Below are 25,287 nucleotides of genomic sequence, written 5' to 3'. Positions count from 1 at the left end.
GCTGGAGCGGATTTAGGATTCGAAAATAGAGTGGGCTACATATTAAATTATTTTTTTTAGGCGAAGCCCAAATTTTTTTTTTCATTTCAACTATGTACAAATAATGTCAGAAGTATCATGTTGTATAGTTGTCAATGGAGGCCGGGAGGAAAGAGTATTTGGCAGAAAACAAGCTCACCCCATGCTATATACGGATCCGCCAATTGTTAGGTACATAATGATATAGACTTATCGTCCATCGCCTGCATCCTTACTATGTTAATGCTAACGATCGGGAGCAAATTGGTGTTTTAATTATGTGCACATTTCATATATTGGATCCATTGAATCTGTTCGTAAGTTTTGAATCTATGACTTACCTCGCATGGAAATAATTTGGAAGGAAGTATGAGATGAGTGTGTGTGTGTGTGTGTGTGTGTGTGTGTCTTGTGTAGGCTACTATGGGCTGAAATGTAACCAAAACTTATACTTGAGGGTTTTTTCTCTTGACCAGCCCATTGACCGCATACGCCCCCTACCATGCATGTTTCCGTAAATTTAGCATCTTTGGAGGGATTCAAATTTGCTCACCACTTTTATTTTGTGGTGATATCACTACCCTATTAAAACTTGTCACATCATATAAAATTAATTGAATATTTAAAATATAATTTTTTAATAAAACATCATGATTAACTATAATTGTGTTTTATAACACATGACAGTTTTGTATTGAGTGGTGGTATCACCACCAATATACTTTGCTGAGCAAATTTGAATCCATCTAGAGTTCAACCCCGTCTTTGCCGGCTGATTTGGGTGGTCAAGCGATCTGATTTGACGGGGCTTTCTCCACGGCAGCAAGTACTTATTTCGGAAGAAGGAGATGTGGTTTTGCTATATAGAATACTCATATTGTTAATGCTTTGGATGGTGCCTTAGAGACCCTCAAATCTCGGTTAATTGATATGGCAGCATTTGTGATCTTTTGACATGAAACCTACGGTTTTCTTAATGCGCGTGTTTTGTTCTATTTCTATATTAGGGATTACAAAAGGATATATGCAAACCATTTTAAATGAGACATTTGAAATCAAACTAACACGCAGAGCCGGCCCCACCTCAGACAGTCTCTACCAATTTTTTTATCAAATTTTACATATATACATTATATATGTATATATTTTTGTTTCGCCCCCATTGTTCAAAGTGGTTGTGCTTAGTAGGCTAGATCTGAATCTGGCATGAGATAGCGGCTATGAGAATAGAGGGACAAAAACTAGGGTCTTGGAAACGCACAGAAGCGGTTGTTGCCTGTCCGGCGGCACCCCAGCATCGACCATAGGTCCAGGCCTCATCGATGAGTGGCGGGTGTTGCGGGACGGGATTGTGGGGGCTTGGGGTTCCAGTTTTTGGTATCCGGTTCGACCTTCTTGGTCGTGTATGATTCTTCATCCCTCTCAGGCGGCGGTGTAGGCGAACAGGATGGATGGACGAAACCGGGAGACAAGGCAAGGCGAGTTTCTCACTGATTCTCGGTATGGGCTCATCGAGATCTGGCTTTATGCCTGGATCTGGCCTACAAAAGTTGAGGTTGGTGTGGCTTGCTGGGTGGATGGAGTTTTTCCTGCGGTGCAAGTTCAACGGGACTGATTTGTGGGGGTGGTCTGCAAGCGAGTCATCTGAAGAGGAGGAAGATGATTGCGGCGGCTGGTCTATGTCTTTGTTTAAAGTAATTTTCTTGGTTAGGATTTCGATTAGGGCTTTGGTTAGGTTTTTCTGGTTTTTAGCATGTCCCTACTCTGTTGAGCTAGGGTCGGGTCAAATTGAGGTGCCATGGATGTGGTGTTTTTCCTAGGGACGAATTGATTTAATGTTGGTTTTGTCTTATGGTCAATATGCTGACGAGTGATCCTTGCACGTGGTCTGGCATCTTTGGGACACGGTGTGGAAGAGGGCGTTGGTTGTTTTAGCGGTTGTCTATGAGATGGTATCGATATTCTCGGGATTCTCGGTAGCCCGAGTCGTTGGGCGGTATTGGTGGTTAGGGGTTGGGCCCTTTCGGCTCATGGAAGTCATTTATGGTGACGGACCCGTAACTGGTTTAGGTTTTAGGGAGGAGAGTGGGGAATTCTTGACCACCACCGGTCATTCCCGTATTATATAATTTCGTTTCTTTTAATAAAGGATCTTATTCTCAAAAAAAAAAGTGGTTGTGCTTGTGTAGCGAAAACCTGGTTTTGCTACTGTTTGCAGCACCAAGGTTTGAAAGACAGTGACCTCTTTCTTTTCTTTTTTTTGTCTTTTTTCCTTAATTAGTTTCTTTGTAATTAAACATTTTTTGTTCCTTTTTCTTTTTTTCAACTTCTATGGAAAGAGATTTTTGGAATTGAATACTAATGTATATGCCCTTTGTTTTTCATTGGTTTCTTTTGTAATTAAACATCTTTTTTTCTTTTTTATTTAAAATAGATCCCTTCACAAGAAAAGGAAGAATATGATTATATGACTTTTGTATGTGAGACCACATTTTAATTATTCACCTCAGGCCTTCAAAACGTCAGGACCGGCCCTGCTAACACGATTACAAGAGTGGATTCAGGTCCATGTTATACTCAAATCAACTTGAAGTGGTGAGGTCGTAAATTTTGATTAATTTTAATATGGTGCCCTCAGGTTCTATTAGTTAATACTCAAGTTCTGTTACTAAAATTATCTATACATTACGATGATTAGGACCTCATAATTAATTAAGTTAACACACGAGTTTTTTACCATAATCATGCCTTCGATTTTCCAATATTAAAATTGATTTAAAATGGTTTGTGTGACTAGTGACTTAGTGAGGACGGTAGGGACATCTTCGTACCCAATTGGTAACCTATGAAAATTATTATATATAAGGTGGCAAACACGTGTACGATGCTAGTAATAACAATTAGTTACAAAAGCCATTATCAGATTGACTGATTCTAAGAGGGACAAGGATGTTGTTATAAAACTGTAAAATAAACTAATTAGCAGTGTCTTAAGGCAAAGATTTTGGTTAAAGATCCAAAGTCAAAACTTTGTTTATTGTGGAAAAGCTTTGCCAATTAGTCATTACTTACGTCATTTCCTATAGTCCCCTGTGTGAGAGAGCCTATGGTAAGGGCATCTCCAACCATTGAGCTATCAATCAAAATGGTTTTGGCTTTTTGGGTGAGCCATCTCCAACCATGCTCAATGTCGAGCCATTTTGACTCATGAGCCAAAAGTCGAGTCAAAATGACTTAACTTTGTAGAATGAAAGCCATTTCTGTGAGAGGAGAGAAATGGTGGGCCCCAGCTGCATGTGCTGCAATTGCAGCTGAAGAAGTTGACGCGCTAGAGGGAGAAGACAGAAGGGACTCGCAGATAAAGACAAAATAACGGCACACCGGTGGTTGACGCGCGAGACACGCGCTGGAGATGCAACTGACACATGGGGCCCGCCTGTGCCGAACGGGCGGAAGTCTTCCAACGGTAAGAAATCGAACGGCCCATATTCAAGTTCATTAATTCTATTTAAAATGAAAGGCCCAGATTAATTCTTTCTAAACATAAAAAAGTAAATATACATATACTGAATTTCTAATCTAACGGTGTAAAAAATGTCATGGATTAAAATCAACCGTAAATAATAAAGTAATTGTGTTTTAATTCATATTGTAGTTAAATAATTGTCTAAAATGATTAAATTATTAAATGAGTTTGGCTTTTGACTAAAGATGGTTGGAGATGCAATAAGAATGAATAGTGATGACTTTAGGGAAGTCAAATTTTGTAAATGGCTTTGGCTTTTGACTCCATTGTTGGAGATCCCTAATTAAGCTGTTAAACTATATATAGGAAGTCAACCCATGTTTGAGAAAGTTAAATGAAGTTTAATACGTACGGTTCGGTTCAGTATCATCTGATTTTCATAAGAATGAAGTGTAAATCAACCCCACAAACACACTTTCGTGGCATGTTTACTTACTTGGAATGACAATTGAAATAAGTAAATGATTTCCGGTGTATAAGTTTTCTTATTGTTTACTAACTTATATAGGTGTTGGAATGAGTGTGGGACATTATCAGGAATCAATTCCTGGATAACCCGGAGTTTGATACCCAGGGGGGATATAGGTTTAGGAATCAAAGTCTACGGAATGTATTTTTTTTTTTTTTTATCCAAAATAGCCCTATGTATTTTCAATAACCCAAAATTACCTATAACCCTAGAAATATATACTCTCTCATGAACATTTATTTTTATATCCCTATTTTAATAACCGAATTAGTTTTAATTCCGAATCATGAACATTAGTAAACAACATCAATTGTAAAAGGTTGTATTCCTATTCTGATTCCATATGGTAGCATAACATCTTAATGGAAATGAAATATTCTCATACTGATTCATTCCTTCTCTCATTCCAGTTGTTTCCAATTCATAGCAATTTTTTTCTTCTTCCATTTCAATTCAATCTTAGTTAGGATTCCGTTAGTTTGATGCAAGTAAGGGCAGTTTGTTGGTTAATTGGTGTCAAAAGCCACCCATGTTCCCACACCGTACGTTATTACTAAATTGTGAACATACAAATGATAATGTAGTTACGTTTGTACACTACTCCAGAGTTTTTAAGAAAAAATTATTGAATTCATATAAGAAAAAAAAAAAGTAAACAAATAAATTTTCTTTTTTCAGTGCAGATTTCGATTAACAACTCCTCATTGAACGTTTAAGAAAGAAATATAGGCCTTGATGCAAGTACAAAAAGTGTAGAAGCCTAGCAGGCGTTGGCTTAGAGAGCTGTGAGCCTAGCAGGCATCAGGTTTCAGATATTTTGGGCTCCAACTTTGAATAAGGCTGATTGTAAGGCTTGGGCCAATTGGCCCATTAGTACAACTAATTGTCTAATTCATTTGCTATTATTTGCAAAAGGAAAAAAGAAAATACCCTTTTGCATCACAATCTGCAAGAGCACCAACCTTTCACTTCAATCAAAATCTCCATCACTGTTATTAAACCACACAGAGTTATGAATTAAATGGTGCAAGGCTGTCCTTGAAAGAGTCCCACTATTTAACTAGACCCCTCTAGTTAGTTCCTTCCAAACATTTTATCTGACTAGAGAATCAACCAAAACCCTGATATCTATACTAACATGTTTTACACAAACCACAAACATATGAACAAATGCAAATACTTCCCAGCTTTCTCATTTCTATGCCCAAGCTTCTCCATCTCCTCCCCTAGTATTTACAATCCCAACATTTGCAGTCTTCTTAGCCGGCTTACTCAACTGAAAGACCGGGTGGCTGCACAGCTTCCGCACTCCTTTCCTCAAACTTAACCAGTCTCCAGCTTCATATCCACCTGATCTACAAACAGTTTCCGAACACTCAAGTTCATGCTTGCTAGATGGGCTACTATTGGAATCGGATTCGATTTCCTCTTCCTCATCACTCATTACAGGAGAGCACCAAAGTTTCTCGTCAATGCAGGCTTCAGGGATGTCCATAGTGGTTGTCCTCAATAAGTTCTCCTGAACATGTCCCGTAATGGAATAAGGAAGATCATAGTTGTGGTTGGGAGATTTTGATGAGCTCTGCGAAGCCTCAGCAGCAGCTGATTCCTCTCTTTCGCGCAGGATCTTTAAGATTAGTGTCTTGAGGAAATTCATAACTTGCACTGCATGCAGCAGTGCTGTTAAAGGATCTGCCATCTGCATCAATAACTCTTTTTTAGCACTTAATAAGAAAAAAACTTGCTTGTTACCACCTGTTGTAAAACTGTATTACAGTGCATTCTGGCTAGTAAACTTCCCAACTTAATAGCAACGGATAATTGTATTATACAAGCATAGCAAAGCCTTTTTACCCATATTAGCTACCAAGAAAAAACCATTTTTGAAGATGTGGAACCTCTACTCATCCTTTAATGGGTGGTCCAAGTGAACCCCAAGACTCCAAGGCCTACACTTGACCTAGGCATCAGGTTAGTGACAAGGTATTATTATGGAGTTCAACCAGGGAGTTCGATCTAAATTGTGTTATCTCGAGTACCGACTCCTGACCAACTTGACCCACCTCAGAGGCGCAAGGAACAACCGAACAACATTAACTGTATTTATCTAAGAACTCTAGGACAGTATATATGGTCAGCAACAGATCTATTTTTGGCGCATGCCTATACCATCAGATTGACCAATTCTCAGCATGCATGAAGTTTCAAAGAAGATATTGCCACAAGTAAAACAGCTACAAAAGACCACGCCTAAACCAAAAGCAACAAACCTCTGTCATGTTTGGAGCAAAAACCATGGCAATGTTGCGAGCATTCATCTTATTGTGTTGTTCATTCTGCGCAACATCTGCCATCAAATTGAGGGCCCAATCTAGCAGTGATGCTTCCGTTGCAGGAAGTGACTTTACAAGTCCTGTGCAGTCATCTTCTGTGTTGCAGCGCATCACCTGTTCTGGTGTAAGAGAATCAAGTATCCGTGTCGGAAGCTCTCTAAACCATGCCTGCAGGTGTAAAAAGGAAAGAGGGGAGAGCAGCCATTAAGGATAGAAAAGAAAAATATCGAGAACAAAACAAAGAAATGAAAGGAGAATGAACCCAAAAGGATATGGAAGAAGAGTTTTGATGCAAAAAAAATGATGGGTTTAATTCAAAAAAGTTTGTAGAGGATATTGACATTTCAGAATTTTTAAATGCTTTAGGAGATAACTTAAGTCCACAACAATTTATCAAAACCAAACACCCTAAAGGAGGAACCAATGCCCACATGCTTCAAAAGGTATACAAAAACATGACGGAGGGGTTTCTCTTCTCAATGTCAAATATGTTTACCTTTATTAAACCTGCTAAGCAATGAACATCAATTCCATGTGGCACTACACCACTATTCAACTGGTTCCGAACACGCTCTTCTTGGCTATTTTCAGCATTTATTCTGAATATTCCTTCTGCCTTTAGGGGTGACAAGAATGAAAGAGAACTTCATATTTCATTAGGAGGGCCAAGAAGCATACAAGTAAAAAATAGGTAGTAAATCAGAACGAGCAACTCACTTTAAGGCCTCCTCCTGAGTACAATCGCTTTTGCATCATAAGAAGTATTGTTGGCACACTGTTTCCTCTATCATCATAAGAACACTGCATCGACTTAGCAGAGACCCCAAACACACTAGCACTAGATAACAAAAAAACCGGTGGCACACTATCAGTTGTTAGTCGGGGGGGGGGGACACAAGTGCTGATATTAGGTTTGAAAAGAATGAAGTAAGACATATTCAAATGGATAAATCGGAAAGTTCCATCTAGAAAAATCCATGTAAATCATCAACCAAATCTACATTAAGATATTAGTTAAGAAATTTTGCAGGAAAATTTGCTGAACTAAGAAACAGTTATTCACATGGATCAGTAGATCTGGTGTTTGTGCTACCCTATGCAAATCCATTTGCACAATAAGATAGATTTAAAGTTGAACAATATTTGCCACTGCAAAATGAACAAGGCAAATGTTTTGCATCGATGATTAGAATTTAGAACCACCACAACTGAAATCCTTCATTGTAAAAAGGTTTTTTTTTTTTTTTTTCTAGGAAAGAAGAACAGCCACTCTATTTTACTATCCCTCTTCTACCCAGTAAAAATAGATTTGAAGCAGAATAAAGCAAAAGCTACAGTAAGCAGCAAAGCTTATTAGGACTATATACATAGAAGTCTATGCTAGAATTGCATCATCTCTCTGCTTCCCATAGACCTCAATTCATTATATTTCATCCTCTAAATTTCCTCCCCAATTGTGAACTGCAAAAATAACAGCAATCTATACTATACAGCCAATTTTCATGGAGTAAATAAGAACTCTGTTCTTGGAGATAAGGGTTACTTATACTTGAAGGAATTTGTCCCCAAAAACCTAAAAGTGTTCTGATGGTTCTTATTAGCATAAACAAGAGAATTGACAACCTTGTTCACCCCATTTCTCTGGTTAACAAAAAGAGCCCTTTAAACCCAATAACTTTTTCTTTGTTTTTTCTGGACCATCAAATACCAACCCTACCTTGTGTACCCAGAATCAAAAAGACAAATTTTTACAAGCCAGGAAAGCCCCCGTACTTAAAAATCACAAATTTCAGCAACACAAGCCAAAGGAACACAGAAATTGATGGCCTAGAACTGTACAGAAGAAAACATAGGATACCATCCGCCAATGAAAAAGTACACAAATCATCATTCAAAGTCAAAAAACATGCACACAGTAACTCCAATTTTGTACTTCAATTTTGCAAACTTCCAAAAGGCCCAATATTTTCCCACCCACCAAAAACCCAACCTCAAATTCAGAAACAAACAAAAAAAAAAAAACCAAAATTGCAGAGAGAGAACCAACTCACCTAGCACTAGGTGCCTTCCTGGGAACCTCAGGCTCAAGCTCAGTAGGCAAACCCAGAAACCCATTAAACCTATCAAAGGTCACATGCGAAACATGCCTCACCTCGGTAGGTGAACTTATATCAAAGGAGGACGCCACGTCGTCCGTCTCCACACTGCAAGTAATCAGAGACTTCCTCAGAGCAGCCACCAGAATATCCATGATCGCAAACTGGTTGTTCTGCCGCACACTACTGTTAAAGTCTCGACCTTTACGAGCCCCATTGGCTCTGCTCATCGGACTGAGAAATGGGGTCGACACCTCACACGATTCTTCTTCTTCTTCGTCTTCTTCGTCAAATTCAGACCCTTTTTCGTCTTCCTCGTCTTCTTCTCTCTCTGTTTCGTCTTCATGGTTATGGCAGAACTGGGTCGGAGGAGCGACGGTGAACTCGGTGAGTCCGACGAGTCCGCAAGATTTGGATCGGAAGAGACGAGCCATTTTTGCTAATGGGGAATGCCAACAAAAAAAATGAGGGAGACGGAATATAAAAATGGGAAAAGGAGGGTTGCTATTTAGAGAGAAGGTGAGGTGGGTTTGGTAAAGAGGGTTGCTTTAGAGAGACGGTGTAAATGATTATAAGGTTGAGCGTGGTGAAGATGAAGGGGATGAAGAAGCTTCACTTTTTTCATTTGTTTTCTCAGAGAGATGACAAGTAGACAGGCAGGGATGAGAGTTAGTGAGTGTGTATGTCTTGGAAGTTACTCAAGTGAGAAGTTAAAATCAGATTAAGAATGATGGAGATGATTGAAAAAAGAAAAATCCAAGAGGGCCCTGGCTCTAGGTGAAGGCTCTCCCCCTTTGAAGAATCCCCACTGCTTTTTGGTGAATACAAACAATGGAGAATGCTAGGTCTTTTCAATGATTCAATTCTCATTATCTCTCACATTTGTTGGGTCTATGTAATCCGACCAAATCAGGCACATAGAGTACTCTCTCGAAAATTAAAAACTTGTGTTTTGGAGTTATGGTCATTATCACTATAATCTTTTCTATTCATTGAGACTCTTTTAATTTATTTCGTATTTATCTCATGCTTTTTTTTTCTTTTTTCATTTAGACATTTAGTTAAGACATGGTATTGATAGGCTAGCTATGAGGATGAGAATGGAGCTATATATTGAATGAAATTGCAGTTTTAATGGGTGGTATTTCAGCTGTGCAAATTCAGCATGCACCACGAACTTGTAATACAGTAGCACACATGCTAGCTGCTTAGCTTTCGAAGCAAATTAGCTTGAGGTTTGTTTTCATGATCAACCTCCCGAATGTATACATGATGTAATACATGCAATATGATTGCAATCATACTATTTAACTATCAATGAAATTCAATATCTCTTTATTCAGAAAATAAATAGGGTAACTATGAGGTGTAAACTAGGGAAATACATGCTAATCACCATGACAAAATCTCTTCTCTGTCACCAGGAGATTTTGAGTTCGAGTCAAATACTTACAATATTCTCCAAAAATACAATGAAACACGTGTATCTCCATAAAATGAAAGAAAAATACCTGATACCGACCAAAAAAAAAAAATCAAACTAAAGAAAGAGATTAGAAGACAGTGACCCAGTCACTACATGTTGTATAAATAGAGTTCAATGACACACATGATAAAAATTTCTGCCTATGTATTTCCATAAAATAAAATTAAAAATAAAATAAAAACTTAATATAGACAAAATTGTTTTCTATTTTATCTATTATTTTAGACTAAAGAAAGAGATTAACAATCACTGTCTTATTTTGTATAAATAGACTTCAATACAACAGTATTCTACCAAAGAAAACAGTATATAATAGTATAGTATCAATTCCATGTGCAAGGAATTCTTTTAACTTGGATTTGAGTGAGTTCAACTCTAAGGGTCAAATTGGGATTACATTTTAAAAAGTGCTTTTAAATTAATAAAAAAATTTAAGAAAGTGTTTTCAGTGAGTTTTTTTATTGGAGATTCCATATATACAAGATGGATGTCTCAGGTGAGTTTTTTTTTTTTTTTTTGACAAAGAGTAAGCAACTAACATTAAATTGAAGAAAGGTTATGAACCTAGAAACTAGGTTGGAACAACAAACAAACAGGAACAAGAAAGAACAAAGCAACATAAAGCAAACTCAGACTACAACATAAACACAGAAACAGAGACAAAAATAACAAGAACTCAAACCAGGCGAGCCCAATCCATCCTCAAGTGAGTTTTAAAACACTTAAAATTAACTTTGAGAAGAGTAAATACTTTTAAGTGCTTCCCCTTACAAAATAATCTTACCAAATATAAAAAGCACTTCAAACAGGAATTGTTATTTGGAAATTTGATTTATTTGGGTAAAAATCATAAATAGTACCTGAACTATACCTCAATCTTATTTATGGTACCTGAATTTTATTTTTTGTCACAACCAGTACCTAAACTATTCGGGTTCTTTTGTAATGGTACCTAGAGCCACCTTCGGGCACTATTCCAACTAAAAATGGCATGTGAAACGATCATAGTGATGATCTTTGGTGATTTCAAGGGTTGCGATCATAGTGATCATCTTTTTGGTACTAGACTTGCCTTAAACTTTTTTTTTTTGCAAGAATAGTGACCGAAGTGGCTTTAGGTACTATTTAAAATGAAATCGAAAAGTTTGGGTACTGGTTGTGATCAAAATTGAAGTTTAGGTACTATCGATAAAATATAGGATAAATTCAGGTACCATTTATAATAATAACCCTTTTTTTTTTTTTAACAATTATTTGGAAATTTGATACAGTTCCTTTCACGGGGTATGTTTGAGATTAGGAATTCGTATACTTTTGGAACCTTTTGGTAACAGTGAGGACAAGGAAGAAAGAAAAAGCTTAGAAAACGAAGCAGAGTGTGGATTTATGCAGCATCTGAAATGGGACATAGTCGATCTGGCTGTTTTTGTTTTTTGCATGCCATCTCCCACGGACCGCACAATCGAGTCACATGGCCACATGCCCGCATATGTCATGTCCCTTCCTTGTTCCACTTTCGTCATTTAATTTGACCGTTTCATACCCACCTCCACCTCCACCTCCTCCTCCACCACACCACCACCCTATGCCAGATGCAGCAATATGTCCTTAGATCCAACGGTGGCCTCTTATTCTATGGTCCCCCGAACTTGTGTTATAAGCTTCACATGTGTTGCCCTTTACGACTCGTCACAACCCGACCTTAACAGGCAAATCAGAAGACACGAGGGAAGAACACCTTCTCTAAATTGAACACTTGGTACTTCACAAGTCACAATGGAACAACATTATGTTCATGTATAGAAAAGGTTAATCTTTCTACTTAATTACCTTATATTATATCCATTTCAAGGTAAATAGAGTTCGATTATTTCTAGATATATATATATATATATATATATATGGAGTTTATGTATATTTTGCATTTTTTGAGATTTTTACGTCGTCTTCAGTGATTAATTTAGTTGTTAGTTGAGATTTATTTATTTATTATTATATGTATAATAAAAGGATAATATAGTGTCTAAAATGATGTGATTTAGATAGATCAGGATTCTATTTTCCAGGTTTCATATAACTGGAACATGCATGTTGTAGAATGTTAACAACTATATTATCTTCTATATACAGTAGGAGTTTCTAATCATAGGGATATTGATAAAAAAAAAATTATAATATAATTCCAATATATACATGTATAAATCTTTGACATTCTGGTGTCATTGTGTTTACTTATTGGCGCCGATGTATGTAGTTGCTTCAACAAGTAATTAAAAGGGTGTCGTCACATCAGTGTTTAGTTTTGAAACTCTCGATCAACACTCGTTTCCCACTTTCGCTGGTAGAGTAGTAGTAGTAGTCATTGTTAATTTGTTATTAGCCCATGAATCACAACATATGTAAGTTGAAACTATATTGACTATATAAGTAGAAACCCTAGGAAACTATAGGTCTAATTTTTTGCCCTAATTATCCCCTAGTTTGCCCTAACTAATTATACCCTCCCTCCATGCAGATAGACTCTTTTAGCCAGGTTCAATTCCTTAGAACAGTACTGCCCAGTCTGGCCTTTAAATTAAATGATCTTGTGCTATTTCTAGGTAGCTAGTCATTTACTACATAGATGATAATTACAGCTCCAGCACCCTACTGGTCCGAACATGCATGTCATATATATACATATCAAAGTGCATATACCTGTGATTGAATAATAATCACGATCGATAAATACTAGCTAGCTAACTGCCCCAACAACTCGTTATACAAAAGAACGAATCATATGCTTCCATGCTTCCGGTCTATTAGGTCATGCATGCGCGCACTGCCACGTTTAATTTTATGGAAAAAGGGAAACTTCAATTCTAGAAAAGGAGGCGAACCATATTCTATTTTTTTATCTGAGTTTCCTTTGAAGCCACTCCAGGAATCTGAAGGATGAAGCATCATACTCTTACAGTCCTTTTGTAATAGAAAGGTGTGGTCGATGAAGCACGATATTAGGTAAAAGCCTTATGTAATGGCTCAACTGAACCACCACCACCCTCCTTAACTAATCGCTCAGCTTCAACCTCAAGATATTGCAGATTTCGAACCAAGTCAACTTAGTTAATTATGGATTATGGGTTTGTTAATTACGTTTCTGCTATGGTAATATACAACTAATGGAGATCGAAAGGAACCAAAATAATTAGGTTGCTGCTGCTTTGTCATAATCGATCTTGCATGGATAGAGATTGGAGACATCTGTCATGTTTTTCTTATATCATGATAGAATAATTTTTTATCTACGGTGTGTGTATCGATATATCGATTAAATTACCTTTATACAAATGTAGACTAACTCTATACAATAATTGGCCATCAATTGATTTCAAGTTAATCTACGAATATATGAAACTAATCTCCTATTAGAGAGAACTTATCTATTACTGATGTATCGATATGTTAACGTATTGTAAATTTTTTTCAATAAACTATGATTAATAATTCTATTATATATCAGTCATGCATTTTTAATAAAGGCCCGAGCACTGCAAGAGGATAGGAATTAGATAATTGATAGAAGCCCAACAAGTCCGGTTCAAGATTTGGAATCTAGACCAATATCGATCATGCATGTCAGGCCCGACAAGTGTTTCTAAATTTTCGACCTAGCTAAAATACCACACGAAGTGTGTATATCAAGGGGTAGGTGTGTAAAATTAATGATCTATTGCCAAACATCTCGGATGATTGAATCAATCATTGTTGCTATAGAAAAAATGAACTTGATCCATAATTCAAAGTGACTGTTTACTAATATGTAGGTGGCAAATTAAAGAACATTTGTAGATCTTCAAAATCCTAAATATCCTACTTAGGGCTCCTTAGCTAATCGATCTCCAACTTAAACCTCACTACTCTCGCTAAAAGCAAGGATCATGCCTCCTCTCATTGTTTATGCAGAAGTCCACACCAGCTTGACAGCTTCCAATCTATAACACGAAAAGAAAAACATGATCGAGTATAGGTAAAGGGGTACATATTATATTTTTGGATTTAACCGCACAACTTAAAAATTAATTGACAGTGGACAGAGAAATCCAACTTTTATAAGTATTCATACGTGCAAAACTATATATTTCTAATGTAGGACAACACTCCACATTTCCACTTCTAGACAAAGGCTCATTCGAATTGGTTTAGGATTCGTTAGTGGAGGCATGGTTCCTTCTTTCTTGTTGTGCCGTCTTGAACAGCATTTAGCGATTTGGTATGGTCATAAGCTTGATAAAGAGATGCAAGCGTCAATTGCCCTTGAGATGTATGTTGCATCAAATTCTGCATCTAGTTCTTATATTATAATCAGGAGAGACTCGTCTCCCTCCTGCTATCTTTATTGTGTGAGCAAAATTTATTACCATTTGTATTCCTATTTGTGATATATCTCTGCACTATCGATTTACATGAGCAAAACTTAATTTACTAGAAAAAAATAATAAGAGGATCAAAACTTAATTTGAAAACACTATATATACAGGTTCCGATGAAACGGTCTAATGGTCTACACAAAGTGTTTAGGCTTAATCGGCATCAATTATGTCCAAAAATAGATCAAATATCAATTTGATCGACTTTGAACTTCGACCATGCATCTTTCAGAACACTGTTTGCATTTACTAGCCGGGAATCGATCAAAAGCCAGCTTGCTAATTTACGTCACAACTAACGAAGTGGTGTTAGCTCAGTGGTTAGAGCACCCACTGCCTAAGATTCATGTCATGGTTTCGAGTCACTATGGGGATATGAGTGAAATCATTTAATCCTCTTTTATAAAAAAAAATAAAAAATGAAAAAAATATTAAAAAAAGTCACAACCAAGTATCATGATCTTTTCAATCATTATATGTCTTTGCAAATAAAATAACCATCAGTGCAGAGAATAATTTTCATTATCATGGTCCATATTTCATCGATTCGCATGCATGGTAACAACTCTCACCTTCTCTCATTTATTGTTATAAATACACTAGTCTCTCTGTTGAGATGTTTTAAAGTTGGGAGTCGATGAGGTTGACAGGATTGGCAAGGCCCGAGTTTGAGTGCAATCCACACCCAAGTTCAAGCTCTAACAATCTCAAAAGTCTTTATTGATAGGTAATCGATCGGGTTAACACTTGTGCAACAACTATTGGAAACACAGTGGAGCCATGGGTCTACTAGTACGCTGACAAGTGACAAGCATGAGGAAACAATATCGGTCCAGAGTAGGGCCATCGGCGGATATGTATATATATGCGGGTTTTTAAAGGTAGTAAATGTTAAGACAACTGAAGTCAACTTCATTCTTATTAATCTGCCTACGGTCAGTATTGCTATTGGAAATTGGGCTCTTACATCACGAGCCTTGGTAGTGGTTCAACGGGGTGTTCGTTGGGGAATAGACTCTCCTTCCCTAACCGAAACTTTCTTTGACAAAAAAAAAAAGTGGGGAAGAACCATCGTGGTTGAGAGTTTACGGCTTTACGAGAATCTCTTTGTTTATATCCATTAAAATAACCAGCGACTAAACAATCTCCATTTCGTTAATTTTTTTGTATAGGCAATTTTTACAAAGTAATTTAGAAATAAACGATTTTGACCATAGTGCCGCTCTAGGTAATAAAAAGAATTTGGACTAGCGAATCCAAAACCATTTGCAACAATTGTATTATCCTTAGCAACTACTATTACGTAAGGCCATAACTTGACAACAACTAACAGAGCAAACTTTCACTATGGCAAATAATACAACCAAATAACCAACAAAGAAAGAAATATAAAAGAAGTAATTAAAGAACATGGACAACAACCACTCTACTAGTAAACCAAGAACAAAGATAATATCATAGAACATCAATGGTCGTCGCTGGGGAATCATCAAGAATGTACCCCAACTTTTTGTCTCTTTGCTACCTTGTTAGCAAGGATCACATCAGGGTGATCTTCCGAATTAGCAATAATTTATTCCCCAAATGCGTTCAAAGTAACTTGAGAAATTAGGGTGATCTTCTGGCAAGTTTTATTCACCTCCTTACTTAAAAATAGCTAGTATTGTTAAAGATACTCTAACTCAATAATTACGTATAAAACTACCACATTTGATCAAATTCGGAATGGAGAAAGAGTGTGAAAAAGAGTAACTAATCAACTGCCTAATTAACTGCTTAATTATCTCCTTTTACTGCATAGATTATCTGTGCACCAAGTTTCCACTCAGTTACAAGTACTACTTAAAGCGAAGTGAATCAACTCAACTGCACAGTACACACATTATCGACAATCACATATTCAAATTAAACAGCAATAAGCGTGGCCAGTTGTCTAACATTATATCGATATTAGCTCAACTTAACTACCCGTTTGTATTCAGTTTTAACTCAAAAGGCCTTGGTATAATTGGGTGTGAGTCACCCACTTATATTATCTTTTATTATTCTTCTAATGTGAGATATTTCCTACCTAACAATAACAAGAATTTGAACGATTGTATCCAAACCCATTTGCAACAATTCTATTGTCCTTAACAACAAAGGCCATAACTTGACAACAACTAACAGAGCAAACTTTCCTTATGGCAAAATGCAAATAATACAACCAAATAACCAACAAAGCTGCAATATAAAAGAAGTAATTAAAGGACATGGACAACAACTACTCTACTAATAAACCAAGAACAAAGATGATATCATAGAACATCAACGGTCGTCGTTCAGGAATCATCAAGAATGTAGCCCATCTTTTTGGCTCTTTGCTTCCTTGTTAAGCAAGGATCACATTTTGGTGATCTTCCGATTTAGCAATGATTTATTCCCCAAATGCATCCAAAGTAAAGTGCTGCCATTCTGATCTCAGGATGGCCGGAATTGTAGCAAATGCAAAGGGAAGTCTTAAAAGTTGCCTTATGCCTGTACATTTGCCGATGAAAAACGGCTTCACAATAATACACTAGTTGACTTCAATATTTAACTTGAGACGTCATTTTAGTAACTTTTACTAAAATCAACTTAATTGAGTATTTTGATACTTTTTTGACTTCGTTTGGTTACACCACATTTCCAATTATGGAAACCATAATATAGTAAACAAAAACAAATCAAGAATATAATTCTTTGTCTATCTTTAAAAATATCGATGTAATTAGAGCATCTTTAGCAATGCTAGCTATTTTTTAGTTAAATTTTAACTAAAGTAGCTAAAAGTCATTTTGACTAGCCATTTTAAAAATATGTCTGCATCAGTGCTCTCTATTCTAGCTAGTTTTGAATTTATATTATTTTTTAAATGAAGATTAAATAGTTTAAATATATTTATATGTTATATAAAATAACTCATTATGAATGTTTTAAATTAGGATTATTATCACAAATAGTACCTGAACTATACCTCAATCTTATCGATGGTACCTGAACTTCAATTTTGATCACAACCAGTACCCAAACTTTTCGATTTCATTTTAAATGGTACCTAGAGCCACCTCCGGTCAATATTCCGACTAAAAACGGCATGTGAGGCGATCATAGTGATGATTTTTGATGATTTCAAGGGTTGCGATCATATATAGTGATGATTTTTTGGTAATAGACTTGCCTTGAATTTGATTTTTTTTTTTTTTTTTAGATTTGGCTTTTTTGGCCGAAATAGTGACTGAATGTGGCCTTAGGTACCATTTAAAATGAAGTCGAAAAGTTCGGGTACTGGTTGTGATCAAAATTGAAGTTCAGGTACCATCGATAAAATAGAGGATAAATTCAGGTACTATTTGTGATAATAACCCTTTAAATTATAGAGAGCCTTATCTCGCTCTCTATATTTAGGAGCGATATAGCTAAAAGTTATAATAGAAAGTCATTTAGGAGTCTGGTGCAGCAACTAAAATATATAAAAAGCTAAACACAGGGACGGACTTATAGTCAGGTTTGCGAGGGTCCAGACCCCCTTGGTTTCCTAAACAATCTAACTAAGCTTCCTTGTTTACCTTAATTATAGCTTATTCCTTGCTCAAATTCATTAATCGACCCCCCATAGGTTAACAAAAACGCATTTGTTTCCAAATCTAATAAAGAATTATCTATCAATTCTTTCCTTTTGTGTTACATTATGTTAATTATATCAAATTTGAAATGTTTATTTCCTTTCTTTTTCCTATTTGTATTCCTTAATAAGCATAATAGAATTGATATTTCGTTTTTCATATACCATGCATATTTTGTATTCTCTCTTAAAAGAAAAAACAAGTTTATTGTCGAACAAAAAAAATTTAATTTGGACCCCCCCCCCCCCCCCCCAATCTTAGAATGCGGTTCCTCCCCTAGCTAAACATGCTCTCCAAAATAGCTAAGGAGCAAAAATAGAGAGTATGCTAAAGATGCTCTAAAGCGTTTTTATATTAGCAAACAAAATAAGACTGCCGACCTGCCGTTTTGGAGCATAGATTCCCACTCATGAAAGCCTCCATATTTAGTCAATAATTTCGTATAAAGCTACCACATCTGATCAAAATTCCAAGCGGGGAAAAAGTGTGTAAATGAGTAACTCATTAACTGCCTAATTAGTTGCGTAATTATCTCCTTTTACTGCTTAAAGTTTCTGTCGCACTGTAGTTCCCACACAGTAAATATTACCCGACTACTTAAATTGAAGTAAATCAACTCAACTACACAGTATCGACGGTCAGAAATTCACCATTACAGCATCTACATCTCTACCGCGCTCCATCGGATCCAATCCAAACCTATTTCCAAAGGTTCGGACCAAGCTGTTCATGTTCGTCAGCTCTGACTCACTCAAATTCCCTCTCTCTCTCTCTCACTTCCTATCCCATCATTCGCACTCAACCAAAACCTTAACCTCCCAACCCCTCCACACCCGCCACGTGTCCCATCAGGGGTAATTTAGTCCACCTACTCCTCACTGTCACCGTTGACCAGTCAAACTCCAGCACGTCCCTCGCACACCATACCCATAAAATAATACTTCATTCTTTCCCGAAATAACCTTTTCCCCAATTTAAAATTACAAAAAAGGCAACAAAAGTAGCAAAAGACAAAACCAAAAGTACCAGTGACAACACTCACCTGCTTTCGCCCACGCCCAACGCGCCAACTTAGTCCTGATCCCGACCGTAAATTTCGGGAGCGGTGAAATCTGACGGTGGAGAATACGTCAATGTTTTAAGGAGCGGAGCAGGGGATTGCGGCTCCTGTCACATAGAAGCAGAGAGCTGGGTTTTTACTCTTAATTCTCTGTGAGTCTCAGTCTCTCTCTTTCTTCTCCTCCTGACTCAAATTCTCTTGGTTTATCGTTTTCTCGCCGTAGATCTCAAAATTGGTTTTCTCTCATTTTTGTCTTGTTCTCGCCGGTAAGAGTGTCGGGATTCGCTACGGGCCGTCAGATGTGCGGACTTTGACCCCGGGGGGGCCGCGCGTGATCCGATACCACACTGCCGCCGTTCTTCTTCTTCTTCTTCGACGCCGATGGGGCAGTGCTACGGCAAGACTATTCCGACGACGGCGGATAAGGACCCGACGGAGACCGGGACGACTGTCACCACCGGCGCGACGACCGTCACGACAATCACGACCTCCGTCCAGCACCCGACGCCGTCGCAGGAGGAGGAGCAGCAGAACGGCGCCGGGAGCGTGAAGAGCACGCCGGCGCGGACGTCGATCCCTCAGCCGAGCCCCTGGCCGAGTCCCTACCCGCACGGCGTGTCTGCCAGCCCGCTGCCGGGGGGAGTGTCGCCTTCGCCGGCGAGGTCGTCGACGCCGGGGAGGTTTTTTCGGAGGAGGTTCGCGCCGCCGTCGCCGGCGAAGCACATAAAGGCGTCGCTGGCGAAGCGGTTCGGGCAGAAGCCGAAGGAGAGCCCGATTCCGGAGGAGCAGGGAGTTGAGCAGGAGCAGTCGCTGGATAAGAGCTTTGGGTATGGTAAGAATTTTGGAGCCAAGTATGAGCTTGGGAAAGAGGTCGGGCGGGGGCATTTTGGTCATACTTGCTCCGGTAGAGGCAAGAAAGGCGATCTCAAGGACAAGCCTTTGGCCGTTAAGATCATCTCCAAAGCCAAGGTACAATTCAATTCAATTATATGCCATTTAATTGTTTTCTATTTTTGAACGTTTTGATTCTGGAATGTATTTATGTTTCGGTAGAAAATGTGGTACAGTGAACATTGAAGGGAACAATTCTATAGACTGTATGCAATTATTGTCATATCGGAGCTATAGTGCGAAATGTGAAGCGTTTCTGAATAAAGGATGCCTGTCCGGGGTTTAAGTTCTGCTGGTGTCGAGTGTAATTTCATAGGAAACAGAAAAGATGGCAATGCCTGTGGATATGCAGTGTAACAAACAGTTGCACAGTGTTATGTCTAGTCATTGCTTTCTTTTGTTGTTAAAAAAGAAAACACATCGATGGAAATTGTTCTAATGTGACGAAATTTGTGAACTGGATACTTGATAGTCATAATTAATTAAGAGAAAAGGATTTGGTCTAGTTGGCGGTTACTCACAATGATGTCAGATATGAAGCGAAAGTGCTTAGAATCTAATGTTGCAGTCCAACTGCGGCCATGTTGCTATATGTCTGTCAATCTTAGCTGTACGCGTCCGTTTCTCGTGATTGCATTAATGCATAGTGATCACCAGTATGTTATGATTTGCGTTATCATTGTGGGGATACGTGGCAATTTTGTAGAAGATTGCTCATCTCCATGAATTTAATTCATTTCTCTCGTGTTACATGAGTAAAGCATTGTTCAAGTTTCTGAAGTTACTAGCAAAAAGCTATGCAAAGGTATCTTTGGTTTTTCTGGTGTCGTATGTCCTAGGTCACAAGTGAGGTGTCGTACTACAACTGGGGTTGTTTTAGGATACAAATACAATCTATTGTCAGAAGTCGTAATTTATAGCTGGAAATGAATCTGGTCTATAATCTGATTGCGAGTGCATTTGGCAACTGTGATAACACCGTTGCACAGGTGATTTGAATGGTTCTCGTGCTTCCTCGTGTTTTTTTTTTTTTTTTCCCTTTTTTCCTCTTAGGCCTCGATTTTCTTCCATTATAGTGGTATCTGATTTGGTAAACATCGATTTATTCTTTTACATTGTATAGTATATATGTCTCATCCAAATTCATTTGGCAGATGACAACGGCCATATCGATTGAAGATGTTCGCCGAGAGGTGAAGATATTGAAAGCTCTATCTGGGCATAAGCATCTTGTAAAATTTTATGATGCATGTGAAGACGCCAATAATGTTTACATTATCATGGAGTATGTATACCTTATTTTCTATTCATCCTTTTTATTTGGAGGAACAAGCATTTGTTATTATGGACATTTCTGAACGTCCACTCATATTTCCTTTAAATGTCATTTATTTTGCATGAAATTAGTCAACGAAAGATTGTTCTTGCATACATGTTTACTGGTTGAGGCGTCAAGTGCCATAAGAGTCCTGCTGTTTTGATTTTATATCTGTGGATTTGTGTTTTCTTTTCAGACTATGTGAAGGTGGGGAACTTCTTGACAGAATTTTATCCAGGTACTCTCTTTGGCAGTTTTCAAGTATCATTCATTTGATTAGAAGATTGTTTTGTATGTTGAAGAAGTCACATTAAATGCAGAGGTGGAAAGTATGCAGAAGAAGATGCAAAATTTATAGTTGTGCAAATTCTAAGTGTTGTTGCATTTTGTCATCTTCAAGGCGTCGTGCACCGTGACTTAAAGCCAGAGGTTTCGATATTCAACCTTAATATTTCTTAATTATGACTTGGTATCACTTTTTTATCCCTCCAATGCATTGCTAATTATATTCTCTTTCTTGCTCAACAGAACTTCCTTTTCGCTTCTAGAGATGAAGATGCTGATATGAAGCTTATTGATTTTGGTCTTTCTGACTTTATCAGACCAGGTACCTATTGAACTCCATTCTGTAAGAATTATAAAAATGTTTGAAGGTACCAGCTGGTTTATTAACTTATGGTCCTTTTCCAAGGAACAACATCCTGATTGCCCCAAAAATGATGGTTCTATTGAATGAAACATATTACCATGTATACTTGGCACTCTTGGTCCACATTTATAACCTTAATGATGTCTTGCAGTCAAGGTTAATTTGATTGAACCTTGAAGATAAAATTCTCCTTTGGATTTGTACTGGCTCAAAAGAAACTGTCAGATTTGACTTCATTTTTTTGTCTGTCCTTTGGATTTATGAGAAATTTGTCGGAGTGTTTTCAGATTAATCACCTTAAGACTATTTATCTGGTAAATCTACAGATGATATATGTAATTCTATACAACAGATATAATCTAATGATTCCAAGTTAATTCCCTTTTGCTTCTTCTTGACAAAATAAGCATTTGATCTGATTATAAATTTTTAAGATGAACTGAGTTGTTCTTTTACACCAGAAGATGCCATACTATAATGAGGATAGTAGTGATTGCACATGTAGAGTTTTCCATATGACTGATTTTTATGTTCAAGTTATAATGCCTGCGCTTTCGATTGAACTTTCTCATTACTTTCTAGATATATGAGAACTAATTTATGGATTTTGCATATATTTGCAGATGAAAGACTTAATGATATTGTTGGGAGTGCATATTATGTTGCACCTGAAGTCCTTCATAGATCTTATAGCCTTGAGGGAGATATATGGAGCATTGGTGTTATCACCTATATCCTGCTTTGCGGAAGCCGGCCTTTCTGGGCACGAACAGAATCGGGAATTTTCCGTGCGGTGCTAAGAGCTGATCCTAGTTTTGATGATCCACCCTGGCCTTCTATGTCGCACGAGGCCAAGGACTTTGTAAAACGGCTTTTGAACAAGGACTACAGAAAGAGAATGACTGCTGTCCAGGCGTTATGTAAGCAAATTTCTTTTATCATTGCTGTCTAAAGTACCTGGATGTTATCTTTGCCTTAATCTTCCCTTCCCACATTCTATGTAAATCTATATTCTGGAATAGGTGGGGGTATTTCCATGCTGGAGCTATTTGGTGGCTCTGCATGTTTGAACTGAATGTCCATCGAACTGTGTCATATGCTGCAGTAACTGTATTGAGCATTTTTTTTAAAGTTGTGGTGCTAGAAGCCTCTCATACTCCCGACAAATATATTCATGTTAGTTTTGAAATCAATTTTCCCAGAGAAACTATAATGTTGAATCCCATTTTCTGAAACACAAGAAGATTTACTAGGTGAAAGATAATGGTAATTGACCTTTTCTATTTATTATCCTAAGCTAATAATCACTCTTACTATTGCAGCTCACCCATGGTTGCGAGATGATAGTCGTCCTCTCCCTTTAGATATATTGATCTATAAATTAGTCAAATCATATCTGCATGCTACACCTTTCAAACGTGCAGCACTTAAGGTATTGTTGTCGTCATTTCTGAATTTGACATTCGACTTTAAGCATATATATATATATTGTATACATCAAAAGCATCAATTAAGGATTGAGAATTCCTTTGTTGTGGATATCAAACTTATGGTTCTATTTTTCACGTCATAAATGTAGTCTCTTTCAAAAGCCTTGACGGAGGATGAGCTGATATATCTTAGAGCCCAATTCATGCTTTTGGGACCAGATAAAGATCGACGTATCTCACTTCATAATTTCAAAACAGTTAGTGACTGCTCTTAGTTCTTTTAATTTGAGATTCCAGGGTAGACACTGAAGAGGACTTTTCTTTTTTCCTTATCTTTTTTATTTGTTACTTCCACACTATGCAACTATGCAAGTCATTTATGGTTAGGAAATTAAATTCTGCAGGCTCTTCAGAGAAATTCAACTGAAGCTATGATGGAGTCAAGGGTTGTTGATATTCTAAATGCAGTAAGGCTTATTTCAATACTACTGTAGATATATAGTTCTAAAGTTCTGTCACTTTTGCGGCATGTGCTAGAGCAAGCTAACAGTATGCTTGATTAAATATTTCAACCCCTTTGCAATTGGTTAAACTGTGATTTGGTCCTCTTTGTTCTCTTACATTTTAAAATTTAGTATAATCAGCTTTTGATGAAAACACTATATGATTGCAGATGGAACCACTTGCATATAGGAAAATGGACTTTGAAGAATTTTGTGCTGCTGCAATTAGCACGCATCAATTGGAGGCCCTCGAAGGATGGGAGCAGATAGCATCTACTGCTTTTGAGCACTTCGAACGCGATGGCAACCGAGTCATATCGATTGAAGAACTGGCCAGAGTATGTTCAATTATGGCCTGTTTTCTTTCATTTCCATTCAAGTCCTGCATTTTATCTTATACAGCTTGCATTCCTAACTTTATTTCGATGGCATTACCTCTCGCTGCAGGAATTAAATCTGGGCACTTCTGCCTATTCAATCCTCAGAGATTGGATCAGAAACACAGATGGAAAACTTAGTTTCATGGGATATACAAAATTTTTGCATGGTGTGACGATCCGTAGCTCCAACACCAGGCACCATTAGTTTTATTCTTTTTCTTTTTCTATTTAATTTTAGCGTTTGACATATAGGTTTTTTTTTATAAGATTCATGGGTTTAAATCTTTCAGATGATTTGTGGGAATTTTAATTTTTTTTTCTTTGGGGGTGGGGTAAAGAAAAATGTGTATAAATGAACATTTTAGTCGAGCGGGAGCCAGTCTTAAGTTGAAGTATTTCTCCTAGCTCATTCCCCGTTTTTGCAGATGATATAAATTGGGTTGAGCTTATTGACCATTTATCAATTAAAGAAAAAGAAAACCAAATGAAGGGAGTTTCGATCTGCAGCTTGCCTGTGATGACCAAGTCCACACTGTGAATATGACTTGAATTCTTAAGTACATGGAAATGGTGAAGCAACATGAACAGGAACATAGACCACAGAATTGCTTGCAAGTGTCGTATGCCCAATTTATTTTTTGTTAGTTGACCAGTTGACCTCAGTATTCCAATGGCTGTCTGGAGTTGAAAGAAGGGTTGCTTTGCAATTCTGGAATTGCCAAATTGTATCGCACGCAAGCAAGAGTCGAAGGTTTGTTATTATGGTCGGTGATAGGCTACTCTACCAAATCATAGCTTCCCAGAGAGTTAATATGTAATTGCTGTCTAATCAGAGACTGCCCCTGGTGGCTGGGTATGTATATATTACGGTCAACTGCCCATTAGTAGGTAGATGTGTCCATGGATTAGATTGCCAAGATTCCAAGGCAGCATCTCATTACTTTGTCAATTGACGCTCGTAAAAGGAACAGACTAGCAATAACATCCATCTCCCAACACCAACAGAATTATCTGAAACAGTTTGTATCCATATTTGCATGTCCTTGATATGAACTAATTAAAAAAAAATGAGAAC

General features: G+C 37.4%; 2 protein-coding genes across 2 annotated transcripts; one reads left to right on the top strand and one right to left on the bottom strand.

Annotated features, from left to right (window-relative positions):
- Nucleotides 1-4,931: 4,931 nt before the first annotated feature.
- Nucleotides 4,932-9,255, bottom strand: LOC112182112 (rho GTPase-activating protein 5). Its single transcript, XM_024320553.2, has 5 exons — nt 8,398-9,255; nt 7,064-7,184; nt 6,843-6,962; nt 6,284-6,514; nt 4,932-5,712 (listed from the first exon to the last, which is right to left on the bottom strand). The coding sequence occupies exons 1-5, from the start codon at nt 8,874-8,876 to the stop codon at nt 5,212-5,214; spliced, it is 1,452 nt and encodes a 483-aa protein (XP_024176321.1). The 5' UTR covers nt 8,877-9,255; the 3' UTR covers nt 4,932-5,211.
- Nucleotides 9,256-19,182: 9,927 nt separating this feature from the next.
- Nucleotides 19,183-24,718, top strand: LOC112182111 (CDPK-related kinase 3). Its single transcript, XM_024320552.2, has 11 exons — nt 19,183-20,010; nt 21,087-21,217; nt 21,447-21,488; nt 21,571-21,679; nt 21,779-21,857; nt 22,523-22,819; nt 23,222-23,331; nt 23,479-23,586; nt 23,734-23,796; nt 24,003-24,170; nt 24,280-24,718. The coding sequence occupies exons 1-11, from the start codon at nt 19,423-19,425 to the stop codon at nt 24,415-24,417; spliced, it is 1,833 nt and encodes a 610-aa protein (XP_024176320.1). The 5' UTR covers nt 19,183-19,422; the 3' UTR covers nt 24,418-24,718.
- The last annotated feature ends 569 nt before the right edge of the window (nt 24,719-25,287 follow it).

Source organism: Rosa chinensis, chromosome 1 (assembly GCF_002994745.2).
Source record: "Rosa chinensis cultivar Old Blush chromosome 1, RchiOBHm-V2, whole genome shotgun sequence".
Taxonomy (NCBI): domain Eukaryota; kingdom Viridiplantae; phylum Streptophyta; class Magnoliopsida; order Rosales; family Rosaceae; genus Rosa; species Rosa chinensis.
The sequence above is the reverse complement of the archived record's forward strand: the minus strand, read 5'-3'. Positions and strand labels throughout refer to the sequence as shown.